This window comes from Sparus aurata, chromosome 12 (assembly GCF_900880675.1).
Source record: "Sparus aurata chromosome 12, fSpaAur1.1, whole genome shotgun sequence".
In the NCBI taxonomy this organism is placed as follows: domain Eukaryota; kingdom Metazoa; phylum Chordata; class Actinopteri; order Spariformes; family Sparidae; genus Sparus; species Sparus aurata.
In genome coordinates, this window is record NC_044198.1 from 30,072,398 (window position 1) to 30,095,656 (window position 23,259).

Sequence of the window (23,259 nt, forward strand, 5' to 3'; positions counted from 1 at the left end):
GGGATGGAACGGTGGATGAAAACGGTCAGAACCGTTTGGTTTGGCTGTCTAGGTTCGGTTTGCGTATGTAGCGTTCGGTTCATAGGCGATTCTTTCGGTTCTTTTTCTCATTTACTAACGAGGCAAAGCATGTACACTCCAGAGCAGCAGGTAGCGGTACTGAGCTGGATGCCCACCCCCAGTAAACAACAAGAAGAAGCGAGGCGCTGTAGCAGATAGTTAACGAGTATGTTTGGGTCAGTTGTGGAGACGTTTGTGGACATGGTGAGTGGAAAAGAGTTGTAGCTAGAAGATGCGCCAGCAGCACTGCATAGGTCTGCATTATGGGACCACTTTGCATTTAGAGTGATCTACGATGATAGTGATAAGAAAGTTGTTGACAGTGTGCAAGCATAACATGTGTTGTTTATGCTAACAGTGAAGACAGGAACACACTGGCCCAACCGTTGGATGTCTGAAGCGTTTGGGGAGACTCTGACGAGGTTGGGAACAAATCTGTTTGGTGTTTTCAGGAAGGTAGCTTGGAAGCTTTCGTAGCTGCGCAGACGTTGTCTTCTCCGATTCAACATGTGAAGTCTGAGAAGGTTGGCTGTCAGCTGGCGGTTACTGTGGAGCTGGCAGCACGTCGAAGCAGTGTGTTCAGTGCAACTTTTCTGTCAGACAAGAGGCAACAGAGTGGTCGAATGAAGACAGTTGGCTGTTGGTTTGAGTCTGGGCGGTGTGTGGGGGCCTTAACACGACTAACATGTCAGCTTATCGCTGACGACATCATCCCAGTGAGACAACTGGCAGCGCAAGGAGGAAAGGGACAGAATCGACAGGACAGCTTCTACATGCATAACGAAAGGAGTGGGGTGTTTCATAGCTGAAGATATGCAGCATTTTGCCATGGTGGAGGGTGCGGGATTTTTTTGTATGATTTAAAACACCTGAGTCACAATATAAAATCCCCTCCCACAAACACTTAAGCATCACGGTAATTCTCGCCCTTTATGAAGAGACCCGATGAGGAATTTTTAAATAATATTGTTTAATTTGTTAAAGATAACTTTTTTCTCTTTGAAATAAACATGTTGGAACTAGCAATGTCTCCTCTCTTGCAGTGCCAGAATCCTACCTACTTTTAACCAAAGACAATGATGTATCACAAGGGAGTAGGTTTGATTTTGAGATTGGTGGGGACACAAAAGTGCTCCAAGGCAGCACGCCTGAAAGTTGACATTTTTTTACATTAGCAATCATAATTTCACGTCATGCAGATGTTATAGGTTAAAGCAACTAATGAAAGACAAGGAGGCAACTTCGAAGAGTTTTAAAGCCACATGGGTGAAGCATTGCTATTCAGATCATCATCACACTAACATTTGTCACAGTGCTGAATCTCATGACTAACATATCCATCATAAATTTTAACCTCACCTGTGAATTTCCAGCCTCTCTTTCAGCTTCTCCTCCTACATCTCCTGCAGCTTCTCCTCCTCTACCTCCTCCATCCTCTCTACCTTCATCTGCTCAAGCTTCTCCTCCTCTACCTCCTCCAGCCTCTCTTCCTCTACCTTATCTGTCCTCTCCTCCTCCATCTCCTCCAGCCTCTCTGCTGTCTGTCACCTTACAAAAATATGTTGATGCATGACATATGAACAGATACATTAGGGATACAATGATCATAGAGCTTGATGGTACAGTTATTGCCTGAGCAAAAAGGCTTTTACTAAATATTAATATTACTTAATATTAATTAATTATCTCTCTATAAAAGCAAGGAATCTCTGTCTGTCTGTGTGTGTGTGTGTGTTCCTCAAATATCTCTGCGGATCAGGATCAGACTGACCTGAGAGTTTCAACATGGCTGCTGCGTGGTTCAAGGATGTGCGACTTCGCATTTGTTTGGACTGCAATGATACCGTGAATAAATTATTTCATAAATGCTTTACAAATTCCACGAGCATTGTCCACCGGAGCCACCACAGTCACGTGCGCACCAGAGCCAATCACTGCAAAGCCCACCGCGACCCCCCACCTGAAGAAACAAGCAGATTTATACCTGCAGCGGTGCGAGCTGGACCGGGATTTTGCCGGCCGTTCGGTCCCGTTCTGTTCGTTGCATCTAAACTGACTGTTGTGGATTAATGAGATTAAACGAGTCCGGACCGAGTCTGTTCGGGTCTGAGGAGATCCGGAGACGCGCGGACAACAAAGTGGAATCAGAATCTGTGGATGTTCGTGTGTAGCTAGCTGCTAGCCCACCTACACGCCCCACCTCCCAAGTCGACGGCCGGACCCACCGGCACGTCCAAAACCGGACTTAGGGTAAATAATGTCTGCCACACTTTTTCGCGAACATTGCCGTCACGTTTGCTTTGTGTCTGGTGCAGGAAGAAACGGTAAAAACGGGCTTTTGACACGAAAGTGTCCAAGCAGCAAGTTTGGTTGTTGAGAAACAGGAAGTTGTGGGAGGGACGAAGGCGGATGAATGACAGGCAACGACGGTCGGTGTGTAGACAGCGATGCTGAGAGTTGAGAGATTTGTGACATTTAGCGTGTTTGGAGTGTGTAGTTAGTGTGATATGTAGTGTTTGGTGTAGTGTGTTTAGTGTGTAGTGGAGTCGTTTTTTGTTTAATGAGTCAAAGCAATTAGGAGACGGCTGAATGAGCATTGCCTGCATTTAAATGTAAATAGTTACATATAACTTCGTAAATTTTTAAAATGTATTCACATATTTAGCAAACAACAATTTATATTTGCATTATAAGTAATAAAAAATGGTTTGTTAAACATATTTGTGGTTTTCACAGTAGGGTTTTCTACACGGATTTTGTTTTTTTTTTGTGATTTTAGGTCCATTGTGTTAATACAGTTTCTCAAAATTAAAAAATAACTGTACAGTCACATGTGAGGTTGTGCTGAAAATAATGACACCAAGCAAAACATTTTTAAGGTGAAATATAATGGCAAAATCAAAAATAGTCAAAAACGCCCATTATACCCTGGAATATCGGATTTCACAACAAACCTAAATATCCCTGACGTCCCACCTTCAAACACAGCCTCATTTGGCCATCCATGAAAAAGCTACTTAACCTCCCACTTTTCTATAGGAATACATTTTTCTTCAGGCACTGCACTAGTATTTTATAATTATAAAATTACATGATCATCTAGAATGTGAGGTTTTATTGTATTTCCACCACAAAGTTTCTTCATTTGTGTTTTTAAACCGTTGCTCACTTCTACACAAATACATGAAAATAAGAACTAAAAATAACTTTAAAAAAGTGTATCTCTTTGGCATTAAATATTCTCTTTTATTCAATATCTGTATTGTTGAGCCTCTACCTATACACCCTTGAAGTAACTTACACTTTGACTCCTAAAGAAGTCTCTTATATCCAGTTTTCTTTTCTTTAACATCCTTCAAATCCTATACAGCACACACGCACGCACACACGTACACGCACGCAAACAGACACAAATGTAAATGACACCACTGATATTACAATCCGTCTAGCTGACGTGACCCAGGAAGAACAAATGCCGAACATGTTGACAACTTACACTCGCAGTTGCAGATAACATGCACTGCCTCTCGTCCGGTCCAACTAGCAAGTTGCATGTAGCTTTTACAAGCAGAAGGAGTGACAGCGGGGACAGCCAATCACATGTAAGTTAGCAAGAAACCGGCAGCCGATCAGGGAGCGATATTTAGGTTAGAGGCGGGACTTCTAGCAGAGACCGACAGGTAACCCTTTGTGTGCCATAATCATTGACGAAACACTACGGACAGCGGTTGTATTGATAGTGACTACACAGTAGTGGCTGAATATTGGTAGGGGCGTGTCCTTAATCCTTGATTTTCCTTATGATCAACGTATACCGAACCGAAAACCATGACCACAAAATAGTGATATGAACCGAACCGTGGATTTTGTGAACCGCACCACCTCTATCATCTACAGATTAAAAATAACAGGAAAGAACCAGGATGAGCATCATTACATTGTTTTAAGCGGGAGACAAGCCCAAACTGAAGTGAAAGTGAAACTTAATGCTATACAGAGAAATGTCTGCTGTTTTCCCTTTGTAGTATTTATCCATGGTAAATAACAGGTCCTGGTGCTGACCCGTTCTGCTGTGCTTATGATCTCCCACAGTTTGTTATTGATCGTTAGCACCCCCAGATGTGTTTTAAACTGAGTGAACACTACAAAATGTGTTACCGTCCACTGTGGCTTCAGTCACAAGCTGTGTCCCAATTCAATGGCTGCATCCTTTGAAGGATGCAGCGTCTCTGGCCTTCAAAGATGTAGGGCCCTATGATTTCCGCAAACACGGAATCCTTCACCGGCAAAAAAACTGAGAAACTTGACATTAACCCCTCAGTACAGAGCCGAGCAGTTCCCGAACGACTTGTGTGTGTCAGGTGAACTGTTGTTTTTCAAAGTCTTCCAACACTCATTTGACTGGAGACATAAGAATATGTGCAGTGACCGCATACTGTCCAAAAGCCATGTGAGAAACAAGGGAAGAGAACTGATGCAAGTAGGGCTGCACGATATATCGTTTGAGCATCGCCATCGTGATGTACGTGTGTGCAATAGTTACATTGCAGGGCCTGTGATGTAGGACGCAAATGAACTCATCTAATTTCAAGAGTACCTGACACACACGCGATCCACCAATCACATTAGTTCTTATTCAGTGTGCTGAAGCAGACCACGCCCCTGCACATGGAGTGAGTCGCTGGTAACAACATTGAAAAATGAGCAAGAGAAAATCGCGAAAACAAAGACTTGGTGCCAAAAAGAAAAGCAACGTCAGTCATCTGGAATTATTTTGGCTACAAGAAGGATGATATTGACCAAACACGTGTTCTGTGGCAACAGTGCCTTGCATCTGTTGCCACAACGAGAGGTAACACAACTAATTTGTTTGACCATTTATGTCGGTACCACACAGCAGAGTCCTGCACAGGTCTTATTTTGAAAACCCACCCGTACACACCATACTTAAAGCTGCATCCGACCTGTTTTCCTACAGTAGCACAAATTACATTCCGACCCGCTATAAATTGTTACCGACGCCCGACCTGCACCCGAAGGAAAATTAGATGGACGTAATTTTATAAATGAAAGTAAGCCAGCTTGGGGAATGGAAGTTCTGGGAGGGCGCAAGCACGCATGAACAAGCTCATATGAAATATAAATGCTGATCATTTTGAAATGCAGCATAACATAAAGTGCTATTCAGGTCATCTGATGAAATTTCCTGTATTTTTGTCAGTTTTTTCCAATATCGTGCAGCCCTAGATGCAAGAGATTGTTCAGTCATTGATAACATATGATATTCACCTTTTATTGCTACATGTATAATAATGTAATAGGATAACCGAATATAGGTAATTAAAAATAAATGATGATTAATAGCTCATGCATCAGTCAGAAAACAACTGATCCCACGGGGGAATCTGGCTGACCTGCGCATTTAATGAGATTAAAAAGGATTTTCAGTTTTTTTGCTGTGGAACCCCTGCATTGTCACTGTGTGACTGGCTGCTGTTAGCAGCGGTAGTAGTTAGTTGTGGTAGTGTGTATATGTTCTAATGGTAATATTAATTATGTGACTGAGTTTGTCAGTCTGACAGAATGAACATGTTAGCGCTGATGACAAGAACAACAACAGCAGAACAGATTAATGGATCAGTAGTCTGGATTTATCTTTAAGGATTTGCTGAACAAAATCTCATCTTCATGGCTGGATTATGAGCCTCGTTAACACGTCGATAGCCTTCTGGGTGTGTCCTATATTAGTTACTATGATGTCATAGGAGATGTCAGACGACAAGGTCTGGTGATAAAACTTCTTGGCATCAGTTTTACTAAAATGGGTTCAATTGTGTCCAGATGATTGATAAACACATGTCGGAAAATAACGGATTTGATTCGGTGCAGTAAAGCCGCCGCCCTCAGTCTCTTCTGACCTATCAGCCAGAGCAAAAGCCAACGCAGGCAGAACAATATCTGCAGGGGATGTGTGGTCTGACCACCAGCCCCACCTGTTTCCTCCCATGGCCTCCTCTTCCAGTGACCTGAGACTAACGTGGTGATGTCAGAGTGACTGAGGCTAACGAGATGATGTCACAGTGACCCAAGGCTAACGAGATGATGTCACAATAGCCCCATTCACACTGCTGTTTGGATGCGGGGATCCGCCAATTCTCCGCCTCTGCCTCTGTGTGAAATTTCGCTTCGGCACTGATCCGCCTCTAGAGGTAGAATCAGAGGTGGAGTATTGGCGAACTGAACCAGTGTGAATGGATAAACCGGCAGGGCGAATCGAGGATGTGTTGATCCGACAGTCTGATAACTGCACAGGTCCTTCACTCAACTAAATACAGAGAAATGTCCCACAAAGCAACGTTACAGGACCAAACAACTGTAACTGTCTTTGGCAACTTATATGATATAAAGTACCACAGATATATTTCCTCCTGTCTGTCTTCCCATCTGTCCTCCTTTCTGTCCGACTCCTCATCACATTTCTGCCTGAAAAACAGCATTTGTCACCAGCAGAACCCTAACCCTTTAAGATAGATAGAATTACTTTAATGATCCCAGACTGGGAAATTATTTTGTTACAGCAGTAGTGGGTCCGTAAATAAAACACTTCGTACATAACATAAATAGAATCCAATATATACATAGTGTATATATACAGTGCACAGTGTGCTATAAACAATAAACAATAATATATAAATTATTATTTATATATATTAACACGCCAGGTGTTTGTGTTGTTGTAGTTACTGTTGTCACAGTGACCGTCAGCCCTCCAGACAGACTTCAGTGAACTTTCCCCAGAGAACAGACTCTGTCCCCGCAAGTGACAGAGTCAGTCAGCTTCCAGTTTACTGATTGTGATTATTTAATTATGTTATTATGTACTTTACGTAGGAATTTAGGAAGAACGTAACTTTGTCTCTTTCCAGGATGTTTGGTGGGTCAGGATCTCAATCACTACACATTCTAACAGAATCCATATGATTATAAACTGTCAGCAGGTTTAGATTGACAGGAGGACACCTGGGAAACACCTTGAAAACACACCGACGTCATCATCACGATGTGTACCGTCACGCCTCTTTAGGAGCCGCATGCCGGCTTTCTGTGTCAATTACACAGCGGTTCGTCTTTAAGGTGGAGATGCTTCGCTCTGTGTGAATCACCATCGGCGGAGAATTGGCGAACCACCGCTCCGGAGATAATGCGGCATCGCTGTGTGAAAAGGGCTACTGAGTGTGAAATGACTCCACCTGATCATAAATCAAACCCATTAATTTTCTTTTTATGGAGGAAAAACAATGCAGATTATACAGATAAAGATTTATTGATCATTGATTGGTTTATTTATTAGACAGAAAATGAATATGTTGTGTTTTGATAAAAGTTGATTAATTGTATAGCTCAGTAAACTGTATGTGGGTTTGCGTTAGCTGTAAATGCTGATGTGGGATTGGCCCACTGCTCAATGAGGATGTGACTGTTTTAATAAGTCTCTACTATTGTGCAGGGCGAGAGACATTCACACTGAATAGAGAGAGAGAGAGAGAGAGAGAGAGAGAGAGAGAGACATTCACACTGAATAGAGAGAGAGAGAGAGAGAGACATTCACACTGAATAGAGAGAGAGAGACATTCACACTGAATAGAGAGAGAGACATTCACACTGAATAGAGAGAGAGAGACATTCACACTGAATTAGAGAGAGAAGAGAGAGAGCATTCACACTGAATAGAGAGAGAGAGAGAGAGAGACATTCACACTGAATAGAGAGAGAGAGAGAGAGAGAGAGACATTCACACTGAATAGAGAGAGAGAGAGAGAGAGAGACATTCACACTGAATAGAGAGAGAGAGAGAGAGAGACATTCACACTGAATAGAGAGAGAGAGAGAGAGAGAGACATTCACACTGAATAGAGAGAGAGAGAGAGAGAGACATTCACACTGAATAGAGAGAGAGAGACATTCACACTGAATAGAGAGATGCAGTGTTTCACCCTTTATTATTTTTCATATGCATCATTATTTGTTAATACTTTTACATTGTTTTTCATAAACTAACATGAGTTCTGCCACTTCAATTAGAAAAGTAGCATCTATGCATTTAGAATTTATGTTGACCCTTCTTTAAGGCTAACATTATTAATGCTGATATTATTTATCAAGGTTAACATTATTAATGCTAACATTATTTTCTATCAGTTTTGTTGTGTCAAAAGTTTTCTTGAGCATACTTTAGTATTTATGCTAACATTAAATTGTATCCTAACATTTAGTTTTTATATCACGTTAATATTGTGATGATTTGTATTTTTTCAGACATGTAGAACTCTGTGTGTGTGTGTGTGTGTGTGTGTGTCAGTAACCTGGTCAGTCTGCCTGCAGTAGCAGCTGCAAAGCATGCTGGGAGGAGTAGGAGGGGGGAAAAGTAGGTCCCCCTCCCTCATCCTCCTCCTCCCCCTCCCCTCCCCCTCTCTCTGTCTCTGCCTCCTGATTGGCTGCTTGTTCGCCCAGCTGACTGCTCTCTGTCAGACACACAGAGAGAGAGAGGGAGGGTGATGGAGGCTACAGCGATGGGGTGAGCTGCCATTTTCTCTTTCTTTATCCACAATCTATTCATCCTTTCTTTATCCTTTATCCATTCTCCGTCTTCTGTCTCTGTTTTTATTCTGTGTCACATTACTGAGCGACAGGAAGGGGGAGAGGAGAGGGGGATGAGGGGGAGGATGAAGGGAGGAGGAGGAGGGAGACTGGAGGATGGAGGTCGTCTTTTTCTTCCTTCATTGTCTGTTTTCCTCTTCTCGCTTTTTCCTCCTCTGCATTAAATCATTTTGTTTCCTGTGATGGAGAGAGTGGGAGAGAGGAGGGGAGAGGGAGAGGGAGAGAGATGAAGAGGGAGGGGGTGGGGGGGTGCTCGGGGTTGATGGAGAGAGGAGAGAGGAGGGAGAGAAAATGGCCGACTGGTGATGGTGGATGAAGGCAGATGGATGAAATCAAAAAATAAAGAAGATGAGAGCAGAGGGTGGATTCTGTCAGCTGAATATCAGACTGATCACTGTATTGATCAGGGATCACAATATGATTAATGATTGATGATGCAGAGACTGTGAAACAGGAAGACGTGAGGATGTGTGTACTTTTAGTACTGCAGTACTGCTGTAGTACCATTACTGTAGTAGTACTGCTGTAGTACTGTATTACTGTAGTTGTACCCTAGTAGTACTGCAGTACTGCTGTAGTACTGTATTACTGTAGTTGTACCGTAGTAGTACTGCTGTAGTACTGTAGTACTGTAGTAGTACTGTAGTAGTACTGCAGCAGATGAAATTGAGTTTATGACTGTGACGTCTTCATGCCGTGTTTTTGTCACTTCACAAAGAGAGTAAGATTCCGAAGGCGAAAACTATCTGAAACCAGTGATTGTTTCTCTGATTAGGGTCCTGATTATCTTTCTCAGTTGTCGTTTTCATGAAGTAACAAATTGTTCTAGCTGTGATTATATGATCACAATATAAATCCTCACGGTGAAAAGAGATCCGAGCGAAAACAAGTTTAGACACAAACATCCATCAGTGTTTCCCCTACCATTGTACCGGCCTGGCGGGCCGCCAGGCCAAGGAGACCTGCCCCCAGGCCAAAAAAAAAATCAGTACGCCAAAAATAAGCCACCTATCAATTCATTCATAAATCAATAATCATTTACATTAGGAGCGCCTCTGTGCAGCGCAATGCGAGTCAACCTGCTTCGTTGCCTAGTAACGATGCGAGTACCGCTGCTGAGAGCGCGGGCATATATTCTGGGATGTTTAAGGTTTGTAAGCTAACCAACTATGGCGCCGCCGAAGAAAAGACAAAATATCGCAGGTGACAGACAACTTAATATAAAGAAATGTTTCTGCCAGACTCCGGAGCCAAGGAAAATAGATGAAGGGAGAGTAACAGAGGCAACTCCAGAAAAAATGACAGGTGCAGGTGAGACGGAAGAAAGGGGGGCAGATTGCAGTGGAGAGGGGGGCTGCTCGAGGACCGTTACTGCCCCTGACGCCGGTCCGACTGCCGACCCCTGTCCGGCGGTTGACGCCGGTCCGACTGCCAAACCCCGTCCGAAGGGTGACCGCGGGCCCGGACCGACTGGTAACGTTGACCCAGCAAAAAAAATTACAGCTAAACACAGAACATCCGACTGGGATCCCGAATGGCTTAATAACCATAACTACAGCCCTTGGTTGTACCACACTCACCATGGTGAGTTTACAATTTGTTGTTTAGCTTATATTTTTGTTCTGATTGAGGAGCTTCTCTCTCTTTTTATTTTTTTGGTAAGCAATAATGACGAAAATAACACAGACAATAGGCTAGTTTTCCCAGGCATTGTCAAAAGTATGTAACTCTGTTATAATAAAATGAATAAAAAACGTATGTGTTTGTTAAAAAAAATATTTATAACTGATAGAATCTGAATTATGTGTAGGGATGTTTTGTCGCTTACACCGTCAGCATAAGCAGCCTGTTAAGAGGACCATCCCAGAGGCTTTTCATTGAAAAGATGTGCTTGATGCTCATATGGGTTCAGACCACCACGCTGCAGCCTTTCAGGCCCATGCAACTTTGATTAAAGGTTAGATTAAGCCTAATGATTTCATTTAAGTGATATCATTCAGCAATATAGGCCTACAATGATTTTTAATGTAAATGTTTGTTATTGCTGTATTTCGCGTCTCGTCTGTTTAGGGTTTTTTTCGGTGGGTACCACCGGGCCTGAAAAAAATTCTAGGGGAAACACTGTCCATTGGCATGTAAATCATCTGTTAACATTTATTTATACTGTAAAACAGGACACACGTCTGTAAAAGTATTTCTAAAGCTGCTGTTCACTCTTTCAGCTCTGTGTTTGGTTTCCACCAACTCTTGAGAGAAATGTCAGTCTCTTTAGCTGCTGAACGCTCCTCTATGTTCACCAGTCCTGTCTTTTTTTTTAAAAAGATTTTTTCTGGCATAGACACCTTTATCAAGCAATAGACAGATAGGAAATATGGGAGAGAGAGGGGGATGTGACATGCAGCAAAGGACCTCCTGCCGGAATCGAACCGGGGTCGGCTGCGTTCATGGCATGCGCTCTAACCACTCGACCACCTGCGCGCCCAGTCCGTCTCTTTAGCTGATGAACGCTCCTCTATGTTCACCAGTCCGTCTTTTTTAGCTGATGAACGCTCCTCTATGTTCACCAGTTCGTCTCTTTAGCTGATGAACGCTCCTCTATGTTCACCAGTCCGTCACCAGTTCGTCTCTTTAGCTGATGAACGCTCCTCTATGTTCACCAGTTCGTCTCTTGAGCTGATGAACGCTCCTCTATGTTCACCAGTCCGTCTTTTTTAGCTGATGAACGCTCCTCTATGTTCACCAGTTCGTCTCTTTAGCTGCTGAACACTCCTCTATGTTCACCAGTCAGTCTCTTTGGCTGATGAACGCTCCTCTATGTTCACCAGTTCGTCTCTTTAGCTGATGAACGCTCCACTATGTTCGCCAGTCCGTCTCTTTAGCTGCTGAACACTCCTCTATGTTCACCAGTCAGTCTCTTTGGCTGATGAACGCTCCTCTATGTTCACCAGTTCGTCTCTTTAGCTGATGAACGCTCCACTATGTTCGCCAGTCCGTCTCTTAAACTGCTGAACGCTCCTCTATGTTCACCAGTCAGTCTCTTTGGCTGATGAACGCTCCTCTATGTTCACCAGTTCGTCTCTTTAGCTGATGAACGCTCCACTATGTTCGCCAGTCCGTCTCTTTAGCTGCTGAACACTCCTCTATGTTCACCAGTCAGTCTCTTTGGCTGATGAACGCTCCTCTATGTTCACCAGTTCGTCTCTTTAGCTGATGAACGCTCCACTATGTTCGCCAGTCCGTCTCTTAAACTGCTGAACGCTCCTCTTTTCGCCAGTCCATCTCTTTAGCTGCTGAACGCTCCACTATGTTCACCAGTCCGTCTCTTTAGCGACTGAACGCTCCTCTATGTTCACCAGTCCGTCTCTTAAACTGCTGAACGCTCACAAGCTCATCAATCAATCGATCAATTGCCAATATTGAAATAGGCCAACATTTAATTAAGTATTTCACATCTGTCCCTTTTCAGGTCTTTGATATTTGATAAGAGTAAAAAAGTGAAGGGTTTAAAAATAAGATGACTGAATTATGGATGAATTTGCTGATACAATGTGAGAAGTCAAGTATAGACTGATCAGTCCAGTCTCACAGGTTTGTCCCTCAGCAGCCTCCTTATCTGTAGTTTCTCAATGATGTCTCTTCAGTAAAGTCATTGCTACAGTGTGAACAACAAAAGTATGATCAAAAGAAAACTTAAATCCACAGCCGACCAGTTGGACTGTATGCATGTTTCAGTGCCCAGTGACAAATATGTGTATATTTTTCTTGTGTGGAAAAATCGTCCGATTCAAATCCCTGACCAGCCAATCGGCCCATCTTTTATTACAACCATACATATCCAGTGTCTACCACATCATATAAAGTATTCAGATTCTGATGATATCCCTGTCAGACCAGAGTACAACCCCACACAACCTGTGGGCTCCGTCTGTGTACTACAGTACCACAGTACAACAGTACCACAGTACCACAGTAATACAGTAATACAGTACAACAGTACCACATTACCACATTACAACAGTAATACAGTACCACAGTAATACAGTACAACATTACAACAGTACCACATTACCACAGTACCACAGTAATACAGTACAACAGTACCACAGTACCACATTACAACAGTAATACAGTACCACAGTAATACAGTACCACAGTACAACAGTAATACAGTACAACAGTACCACAGTAATACAGTACAACAGTACCACAGTAATACAGTACAACAGTACCACAGTACCACATTACAACAGTAATACAGTACCACAGTAATACAGTACCACATTACAACAGTAATACAGTACCACAGTACAACAGTACCACAGTACAACATTACAACAGTACCACAGTACCACATTACAACAGTACCACAGTACAACATTACAACATTACAACAGTACCACAGTACAACATTACAACAGTACCACAGTACAACATTACAACATTACAACAGTACCACAGTACAACATTACAACAGTACCACAGTACAACATTACCACAGTACCACAGTAATACAGTATAACAGTACCACAGTACAACAGTACCACAGTAGAACATTACAACAGTACCACAGTACCACAGTACAACATTACAACAGTACCACAGTACCACATTACAACAGTACCACAGTACAACATTACAACAGTACCACAGTACAACATTACAACAGTACCACAGTACAACATTACAACAGTACCACAGTACCACAGTAATACAGTACCACAGTACCACAGTAATACAGTAATACAGTACAACATTACAACAGTACCACAGTACAACATTACAACAGTACCACAGTACCACATTACAACAGTACCACAGTACCACATTACAACAGTACCACATTACAACAGTACCACAGTACCACATTACAACAGTACAACAGTACCACAGTACCACAGTAATACAGTACAACAGTACCACATTACAACAGTACCACAGTACCACATTACAACAGTACAACATTACAACAGTACAACATTACAACAGTACCACAGTACCACATTACAACAGTACCACAGTACCACAGTACCACATTACAACAGTACCACAGTACAACAGTACCACATTACAACAGTACCACAGTAATACAGTACAACAGTACAACATTACCACAGTACCACAGTACCACATTACAACAGTACCACAGTACCACATTACAACAGTACCACAGTACCACATTACAACAGTACAACAGTACAACATTATAACAGTACCACAGTACCACAGTAATACAGTACAACAGTACCACAGTAATACAGTACAACAGTACCACAGTAATACAGTACCACAGTACAACATTACAACAGTACCACAGTAATACAGTACCACATTACAACAGTACAACAGTAATACAGTACCACAGTACCACATTACAACAGTACAACAGTAATACAGTACCACAGTACAACAGTACCACAGTAATACAGTACCACAGTACAACAGTACCACAGTACAACAGTAATACAGTACAACAGTACCACAGTACAACAGTACCACAGTAATACAGTACCACAGTAATACAGTACCACAGTACAACATTACAACATTACAACAGTACCACAGTACCACAGTACCACATTACAACAGTACAACAGTAATACAGTACCACAGTACCACATTACAACAGTACCACAGTACAACATTACCACAGTACAACATTACAACAGTACCACAGTACCACAGTACCACATTACCACAGTACAACAGTACAACAGTACCACAGTACCACAGTACCACATTACAACAGTACAACAGTACAACAGTACCACAGTACCACATTACTACAGTGCAACTTAAATGAAGCCAAACATTTGTCTGCACCTTGTTTCTTGTATATTGATTTATATGATGAGTGAAGACATGAAGTTAAACTCAGGGCTGCTCAGTGAATCACAGTATTCTGCTCATTCATCATCATTATTTTTATTATTATTATTATCATTATTATTATTATCATTATTATCATCATTATTATGGATGTCCTGATCCGATATGCAGGACAGGGATCGGGGCAATCTGGGTATTTTTCAACCGATCGGGATCAGCAATTTTGAACGTGGACCCAAGCCTGATTTTTAAAAAATGTTTTATGTCGGAGCACAATTAGTGGCAGAACTCAGATGCGCGCAACATTACTTTGCAAACCTGAGGATCAAATGTCTGCAGCTGGTTAAAATAATTTGCAGTAGAAAGTGAAAGCAGTCCAACATCTGCAGTGTGACCGTTTCATGAAGGGGAACAAAAGAGCAGCATTAATACTACACATTTGATATGATAAAATATTACAGAGAAGGTAATTTAATTAATCGCTCTGGATAACCAGCTCATCTCCGTGGTAGAGTTTAGATTCTTGGAACCCAGGTCGGTTCGATATTTCCCACCACTATCCTCGGGCTGGGCCGGCCCCTTGATGAAGCATTTGTGTTTTTTAAATAATAATTTTTTTAATAACATAAAATAATGACTTCATTTCCAGCTAGAAAACGCGCGTCTCTCTCCTCCCTCCATTGTTGTTTGTGTGGCTGTGTGGTGTTACCCCTGAGTTGTCCTCATGATGAAAACATGTCTTGTCGCAGACGTGACACCACTCCCCGAGATGCAAGAAGAAAGCAAAAATATATATTTTTACTAAAGAAAATGGCAAAAATAATAGTAACGTACAGTGACTTGAATAAGTAACTTTAATCTGATTACTGGTTTGTAAAAATTGTACGCGTTAGATTACTCGTTACTGAAAAAAGTAGTCAGATTAGAGTAACGCGTAGTGTCGGGCCAGGCTTGGACACAATGTGTATAGGCTCGGGTCGGGTCGAGCTTGAATTTTTCGGGCCCGATCTAAGCTCATCTGCGTGGTAGAGAACAGGGATTTCTTCATCACCTGGAGTTTTTGAATCCCCCGTTATGCCAGACCATCTCGCCATATGAAAGTATATACTGTGTTTCAGCAAAATAAACAACCTATTAAGGAGCAGCTTGGATACAGGTACTTCTTTTCGTAATGCAGCTGTGTTATCCTGGAAAATATTTGTTAAGGCTAAATATCACTCAGGACTGGGTATTAGCAGACACTAAATATTAAATGACTCGGATGGGGATTGGGGTAAAAAAGAACCTGATTGGGACATCCCTAATTATCATTATTGTTGTTGTTGTTGTTGTTTTTATAGAAAAACATGTTGGTTTGATACTAATCTGAATAAATGTCACGTCATCATTTTAATAGATTTTTTTTTGATTTGCATAATGTTAATTCTCACCAATCATGAATGATATTGCACAATATCACTGTTTGACCACATCAAACAGCCGTAACTACAAAATGTTACTGGGTTCACCTGAATGATGTGCTGGTGCCAAATGAGGATCTTAGTGACAGCAGTGGTAAACGCTCCAGTAGCAGTCTTGCAGGTCTATAGTGTGATGGTTCCTGGTTTGCTCTGTGCAGGTCAGTCGCGGGTCTTCCAACATGGCGGCAGCGTCTTATGACCAGCTGCTGAGGCAGGTGGAGGTGTTGAAGATGGAGAACTCTAACCTGCGACAGGAGCTGCAGGACAACTCGAACCACCTGACCAAACTGGAGACAGAAGCATCCAATATGAAGGTCAGTGTCAGACTATACAGTGTGGACCGGTAGCTGGAGAGGTGTCAGTTCACCCCCCATGCACTGCTGAGTTGCCTGGAGAAGTGACTGTCCTCCCGTCTGTCCTCCTGTCTGTCCTCCCGACTCTTTGTCATGTTTCTGCCCGAAAAACAGCGCTTGTCACCTGCAAAACACTTAAACTCACAGAGTGTTTGTGTTGAAAAACAAATCGGCGCGACGGTCAGCCCTCCCGTTAAACGTAACTTTGTCACTTTCCAAGATGTTTGGTGGGTCAGGATCTCAATCACTACACATTACAACAGCATCCATATGATTATGAACTGTCCACGGGTTTAGATTGACAGGAGGACACCTGGGAAACACCTTCAAAACACACAGACGTCATCATCATGACGTGTAGCGCAGGCTTTCTGCGTGAATTACACAGCGGCTCGTCTTTACGCCGGCGCTGCTCGGCTTTGTGTGAACAACGTCAGAGAATTGGTGAACCACCGCTGCGGCGATAATGCGGTGTCTCTGTGTGAAAAGGGCTTGTGTCTCTCTCTCCCTCTCTCTTCAGCCCAGAATAGACCTGTGGTATTTTCTACCAATCACATGGCGCTCTGATCGGCAGAATGAACTCCTTGTTGTTGTTCTGAGTGAGATATCTGTGTGTTAGATGATCTTTGGTGTGACGCAGAGTACTCAGGAAAGCTGTTGGAGTGAGCTGTCTGTGTTTTCTACTCACCTTTACTTCCTCTTCTTTCTGTCTTTTTTCAACTTATCTGTCTTGTTTTTCTTGTTTATTTCCTGTTGTTGTTGTTTGTTTTTCTTCCGCTCCCTCCATCTCTTCTTTTTTGGTCTTGTTTTTCTGTTGAAGTCTTTCTTTGTATTACTCTTGACCCTAACCCAGCGTATTCTTTTGTTGTTGTGTCGCTCATGTCCTATTGTGTGCTTGCTGCCTTGGGTTAAGGGTTAACCCGAAGAGGAGGGTTAACTCTCACATTAACCCTTCTTTTTGCATATTTGGTGTTTAGTTTTATTAAGTTTGATCTTTTTTAGTCTAATCTTTCCTTTGTCTTTCTGTTAGTTGGAATAGTTTCAGACCAACTTGTTTTTATTTTCTTCTCTATTTGACGTCTGCTTTTTGTCCTGATTCAGTTTTAGTTTTCTGTTGATAGCTTTGTGTTACCATCTTATGGTCTTGTCTCTGTGTTTTCTAGTCTTTCACTTGTAGTTTTCTTCTTTTTAATTGTTGCGTCCTTCCTCTTCAAACACACTCACTTCCCATTTCCTGTTTCCTGTTTCCTGTTTTGTGTCGTTGAGCAGAAAACACATATGGACAGACTGAGAGTTGTTAGTTCCCATCATGTCGCTGTATGAACGCTGTCGTTTCATCGTGGTGAGTGAAGAGCTTGCAGTGAGTGACTGGGCGAGAGACATAGATAGACAGACAGAGCGACACTTAGTCTATACAACACAGTTTGTGTTTATTATTCAGTTTGTTTTTTTTGTGTTTTGGCAGATTGTTGCTCATTTTAACGACTCTTCACTATCATTATTATTATTATTATTATTATTATTTGTATTGTCAGTGGTTGAAACACAGTGTCAGGAGCATGTTTCTCTTTTAAAGCCTCTGTCTGTGCTCAGGATGTGACTGTGGCCCCCCTGTGGCCACAGCAGACAGCAGCACTGTGATGTCACTCTGGACCTTCTTTATTCTCCTCTTACATCAAACAGGAAGTGCTGAAGCAGCTGCAGGGCACCATAGAAGAAGAGTCTGGAGAGGCGTCTGGTTCTCAGCTGGAGCTCATCGAGAGACTAAAGGGTGAACAGCATGCACTCACGCGCACACACGCACACACACACACACACACACAAAAAAAAGCCGCAAACTCACACAGTAATCTGACTCTTGTTTCTCCTCCAGAGATGAGCCTTGACTCTGCAGGTTTTAAGCCCAGGTCGAGGCCTCCTCTACCCCCCTCGTCCTCCTCCAGCTCGGCCTCTTCTGGCTCTGGAGCTGCTGGAGGATCCGCTGGAGGCTCCGGAGCTCCAGGCCCCCCGACCACCGCTGCCTTCCCCAGGAGAGGGCTGCCGCCAGCAGGCAGAGACGGCCATGACCGCTGCCTGGAAGAGCTGGAGAAGGAGAGGTACTGCTGAGAGTACTACTACAGCATTGATTATTGATATTCTCTTGGTGTTGTATCAAAGGTAGAAGTTCTGTGTCAACACTAGTTTGTAGTTTTTGTCAGATTTTACATTTTGCGATCCTCTCTCTGTTCCTCTCTGTGATTGGCTGCTGATCCCTGGCAGGTCTCTCCTATTGGCTGAGCTGGAGAAGGAGGAGAAGGAGAAGGACTGGTACTACGCTCAGCTGCAGAATCTCACCAAGAGGATCGACAGTCTGCCGCTCACTGAAAACGTGACTCTACTTTAATTTTTCTACTGAAAGCGCACACACTCTCTAAATACTACAGAACCCATGAGCCTCAGCTGCTGTTGCTACGGTGACAGTAACCTGATGAAAACTGAGTCGCAGATGTGTCCTAACAGTTGATTGGACTGTGTGTTTTTAGTTCACTCTGCAGACGGACATGAGTCGTCGTCAGCTGGAGTTTGAAGCTCGTCAGATCCGATCGGCGATGGAGGAGCAGCTGGGCTCCTGTCAGGAGATGGAGAGGAGAGCTCAGGTAGGAACTCACCTGGAGTCTGTTTGATCACCTCTGCAGGGCTCCAGACTGCGACCAGTGAATTTGCCGGTGTTTTTTGTTGTTGTTTTTTTTACACTTGTACGTGGAAGGGGCAAATCAAAGAATCTGGAATCACAGGTGACAGGTCAATGTGTGTGAGAGCGGAGGGATGGCACTGTGAGTGGCTAATGTGTGGAGGGGGAGGGTCCTAGAGTTGTTCCCGGCGCGGAAGGAGAAGGTTTCACTTTCAAGCGAACAATGGCGAAACAAACTCTTGACACTTAGCCCGCGATTCCACCAGATATGTGTCTGCTGCATTACAGCTCCTCCACGGCAGCGGACCTGATCGGTTTAACCGTAGTCCATATGTTAACTTCCACCCGGTCTGATCCACTGTGTATATGCTCCGTCCCAGCTCCGGCAGTCCGAAGCCCTCCAAAACAGATACGCAGGACTTTTATTTCTAGCGGATGCTGGAGCACGACACAGCTGAATTTAGCACCGAGCAGACAGGAAGTCACTCACCGAAACAACAAAATAACATCCAGTTTCTTTTCAAAATAACGCCAGCACACAAATCTCAAAAAAGAGACAAATACAAGCTCTTCTGCTGATCCTTTGGTCGGGGACACTTCCTGTCGTTTCTATAACACATACCTATAACTGCGGTTGTGAGTGATTATGTGATTATTGCAGGAACTCCTCAGCATCTCAACACCAGTTGCCGACAGTACTGCGCCTTGGCGAACTCAAAACGCTACCCGAAACAAGCCGCTTCTGATTGGTGAGCTTGGCAGGATGGTAGGGAGACGGCATGTATCTGTAAAATAGTTGACACAACAGATTCTGGGTCAGTCAGGAGCACTGCAAAAAAACGCAGCTTTGGCGATCAAACGATCGCGTTGTCTGAAATCGCAATTTCAATCAGAAAACAAGAAATTGTCCAGCCCTAGCTTGGATGCAGCTGCTCGGCCATGAAGCTCTCTACACACTATTCTTGAGCTAATCTGAAGGCCACATGAAGTTTGGAGGTCTGTAGCGATTGACTCTGCAGAAAGTTGGCGACCTCTGAGCACTCTGCGCCTCAGCAGCCTCTGACCCCGCTCCGTCAGGTTACGTGGCCTACCACTTCGTGGCTGAATTGCTGTCGTTCCCAATCGCTTCCACTTTGTTATAATACCACTGACAGCTGACTGTGGAATATTTAAGAGCGAGGAAACTTCACAACTGGACTTGTTGCACAGGTGGCCAATCACAGCACCACGCTGGAATTCACTGAGCTCCTGAGAGCGACTTGTTCTTTCACATATGTTTGTAGAAACAGTCTGCATGCTTTTTTACACCTGTGACCATGGAAGTGATTGGAACACCTGATTTCTATTATTTGGATGGGTGAGTGAATACTTTTGGCAATATAGTGTATTATATAGTCAATATAATTGATTTACTATTTCCTAAAATGTTCAATTAGGGGCCACTGTGCACCTAGTAAAGAAAGTTAGTCCGGAGCCCTGCTGGAGAGTGACCATGGCAAGTGCTAACTGAAAGGTGGAGCCTCTACTTTAACCATGTGGATGTGCTGAACAATCTGTCCAATCATTAATGTTCATTCAAACAGCTTCATCACAGCTGAAATATTTAAGTTCGAAGAAATGTCTTCAATGCCAACATCGTGTGTGTACGTGTGTGTGTGTGTGTGTGTGTGTGTGTGTGTGTGTGTGTGTGTGTGTGTGTGTGTGTGTCCTCAGGCTCGTGTGTCTCGTATTCAGCAGATAGAGAAAGACATCCTGAGACTGGGAGCTCGCCTCCAGGTAACCTCACCTGTTCCTCATGTTTATCGTGACATCACAGACTGTGATGTCACGATAAACATAGTGACATCTCTCTCTCTCTCCAGGTGGAGGAGGGTCAGGGGGCGAGTGACAGTAGCGTACTGGTTGCAGCTCAGGTGAGCTTCCTGTTCTCTCTTCTTCCTCTTTACTTCTCTCTTGTGTTTAAACTCTTGCTGTCATCTTTCTTTGTTTTTGCCTCCTTCAGAGCTCCAGCAGCCGATTGGACCACGAACCATCCAATGATGGGAGCTACTCGGTGCCTCGACGAATCACCAGCCATCTGGGAACCAAGGTCATAAATTGTGCCTAGCAACCCTCTAAATACATGCATGCCCTCTGTGTTCACGCTGTAAAAGAGTAAACCTCTGTGCTGCCCCCTGCAGGTGGAGATGGTGTACAGTCTTTTGTCCATGTTAGGGACTCATGATAAGGACGACATGTCGCGGACGCTACTGGCCATGTCGAGCTCGCAGGACTCGTGCATTGCCATGCGTCAGTCTGGCTGTCTGCCGCTGCTCATACAGCTGCTGCACGGCAACGACAAGGACTCCCTGTTGCTAGGTAACCAGTGTTTCTGCCCTTTTCTGTCACAGGTATCTCACATCACCCGCTTACGTTTCCCCATCTGCCCAGGTAACTGTATTCTCACCTGTGGTTTGTCTCCTGTTGACTAGGTAACTCTCGTGGCAGTAAGGAGGCTCGAGCACGGGCATCAGCGGCGCTCCACAACATTGTACACAGTCAGCCGGATGACAAGCGAGGCCGTCGTGAGATCAGGGTGCTCCACCTGTTGGAACAGGTACGTCATTACTGCGAGGCGTGTTGGAGCTGGCAGGAGAACCACGAGAGGGGCGTCGACCAAGAGGACAACCCGAGTGAGTGATATCACACTGACCAGTCCAGCACATGTCACATACACATCACAGTTTTTATATCTACGAAATGCATACTATATATAAGGAATGTGCGTGGTTCTATACATACGTGTGTGTTGTGTTTATGTACGGTGTGTGTGTGTGTGTGTTGTTCTCTCAGTGCCATCTCCGGTGGAACATCAGATCTGTCCCGCTGTCTGCGTCCTGATGAAACTCTCCTTCGATGAAGAACATCGACATGCCATGAACGAACTTGGTGAGTCTGATTAGCTTGTCTTGGAGACTGGTTCCTTCCTGGTTCCTGACTGGTTTTACTGGTTATTGATTCTCTCCATCTCTCTGTGGGTTACTTGTCCCTGCAGGTGGTCTGCAGGCGGTGGCGGAGCTGCTTCAGGTGGACTGTGAGATGTTTGGTCTGAGCAGTGATCATTACAGCGTCACACTACGGCGATACGCCGGCATGGCACTCACCAACCTCACGTTTGGAGATGTAGCCAATAAGGTTGGAGGAAAACACAAACATGTTTAAACATGTGTATGCTACATTAATCAATCAGGTTACAGCTTTGTGTTGTTTTTCCCATCAGGCCACGCTGTGCTCAATGAAGGGCTGCATGAGAGCGATGGTCGCCCAGCTAAAGTCTGACAGTGAAGACCTGCAGCAGGTAAACTCACCTGTGTGTGCAGCTTGTGAAGGATCATGAGCAGATGTTATCCTCAGCATCTAAACTGTAGTGCTGGTGGGACCCCAGACTCCCACAGTACCCACAGGTACCCCCTCCACGTACCCCTGAGGAAAGGGTCAAAAGAGAGCTCTACCTTGTCTTTCAGGATGACTGAGCAGGTTAATGAGGTCCAACCCTCAAAACATTCTGAAATAAGCTCCGTCTCCCAGGGCTCCATGCTAAGAGCAGCAGTGTGACTTGTTAATATGTTTTGTTAATTTGTTTTTCAAATGATTGTCTTGTGTGAAACACCAGGAGCATTTCGGTCGGTAATGTCTCACCAACCTTCACTCTTCATGATACCTGTCTGCGGCCTCAGGACTCACCTAATTCTGTTTCCATTTCATTCCAGGTGATAGCGAGCGTATTGAGGAACTTGTCCTGGCGTGCTGATGTCAACAGTAAGAAGACGCTGCGTGAGGTCGGCAGCGTGCGAGCGCTGATGGGCTGTGCTCTCGAGGTCCAGAAGGTGAATAAAAACAGTTTTTCTATTAATTAGTTCGTTTCTATCTATCTATCTATCTATTGTTGTTGTTGTTGTGTTTTATTGAACTCTGAAGTCTGTACTGAGTGTTTTCCTTGATATCTTGTGTACTTTTTTTTTTCTTGTCCTTCAGGAGTCGACACTGAAGTCGGTACTGAGTGCGCTCTGGAACCTGTCGGCTCACTGTACTGAGAACAAGGCGGATATCTGCGCTGTAGATGGCGCTCTGGCGTTTCTGGTGGGAACGCTGACACATCGCAGCCACACCAACACGCTTGCCATCATCGAGAGTGGCGGCGGCATCCTGCGCAACGTCTCCAGCCTCATTGCCACCAACGAGGCGCACAGGT

At 43.9% G+C, this 23,259-nt stretch overlaps 1 protein-coding gene across 4 annotated transcripts in view; it reads left to right on the forward strand.

Annotated features, from left to right (window-relative positions):
• The window catches only part of apc (APC regulator of WNT signaling pathway), a 30,481-nt gene that overhangs the window by 1,080 nt on the left and 6,142 nt on the right, over window positions 1–23,259 (forward strand). The window contains exons 1-16 of one of the 4 annotated variants that reach the window (XM_030436597.1): window positions 8,528–8,635; window positions 16,163–16,318; window positions 18,041–18,128; window positions 18,231–18,453; window positions 18,617–18,725; window positions 18,880–18,993; window positions 20,742–20,804; window positions 20,891–20,941; window positions 21,031–21,117; window positions 21,209–21,386; window positions 21,500–21,700; window positions 21,861–21,956; window positions 22,063–22,202; window positions 22,288–22,365; window positions 22,778–22,894; window positions 23,043–23,257. In XM_030436597.1, coding sequence (XP_030292457.1) covers window positions 16,184–16,318; window positions 18,041–18,128; window positions 18,231–18,453; window positions 18,617–18,725; window positions 18,880–18,993; window positions 20,742–20,804; window positions 20,891–20,941; window positions 21,031–21,117; window positions 21,209–21,386; window positions 21,500–21,700; window positions 21,861–21,956; window positions 22,063–22,202; window positions 22,288–22,365; window positions 22,778–22,894; window positions 23,043–23,257 — 1,895 coding nt within the window. In that variant the 5' untranslated portion in view covers window positions 8,528–8,635; window positions 16,163–16,183. Of the gene's footprint in view, window positions 1–8,527; window positions 8,636–16,162; window positions 16,319–18,040; window positions 18,454–18,616; window positions 18,726–18,879; window positions 18,994–20,741; window positions 20,805–20,890; window positions 20,942–21,030; window positions 21,118–21,208; window positions 21,387–21,499; window positions 21,701–21,860; window positions 21,957–22,062; window positions 22,203–22,287; window positions 22,366–22,777; window positions 22,895–23,042; window positions 23,258–23,259 lie in introns of those variants that run through there. The other 3 variants (XM_030436598.1, XM_030436595.1, XM_030436596.1) reach the window with 3 other exon arrangements.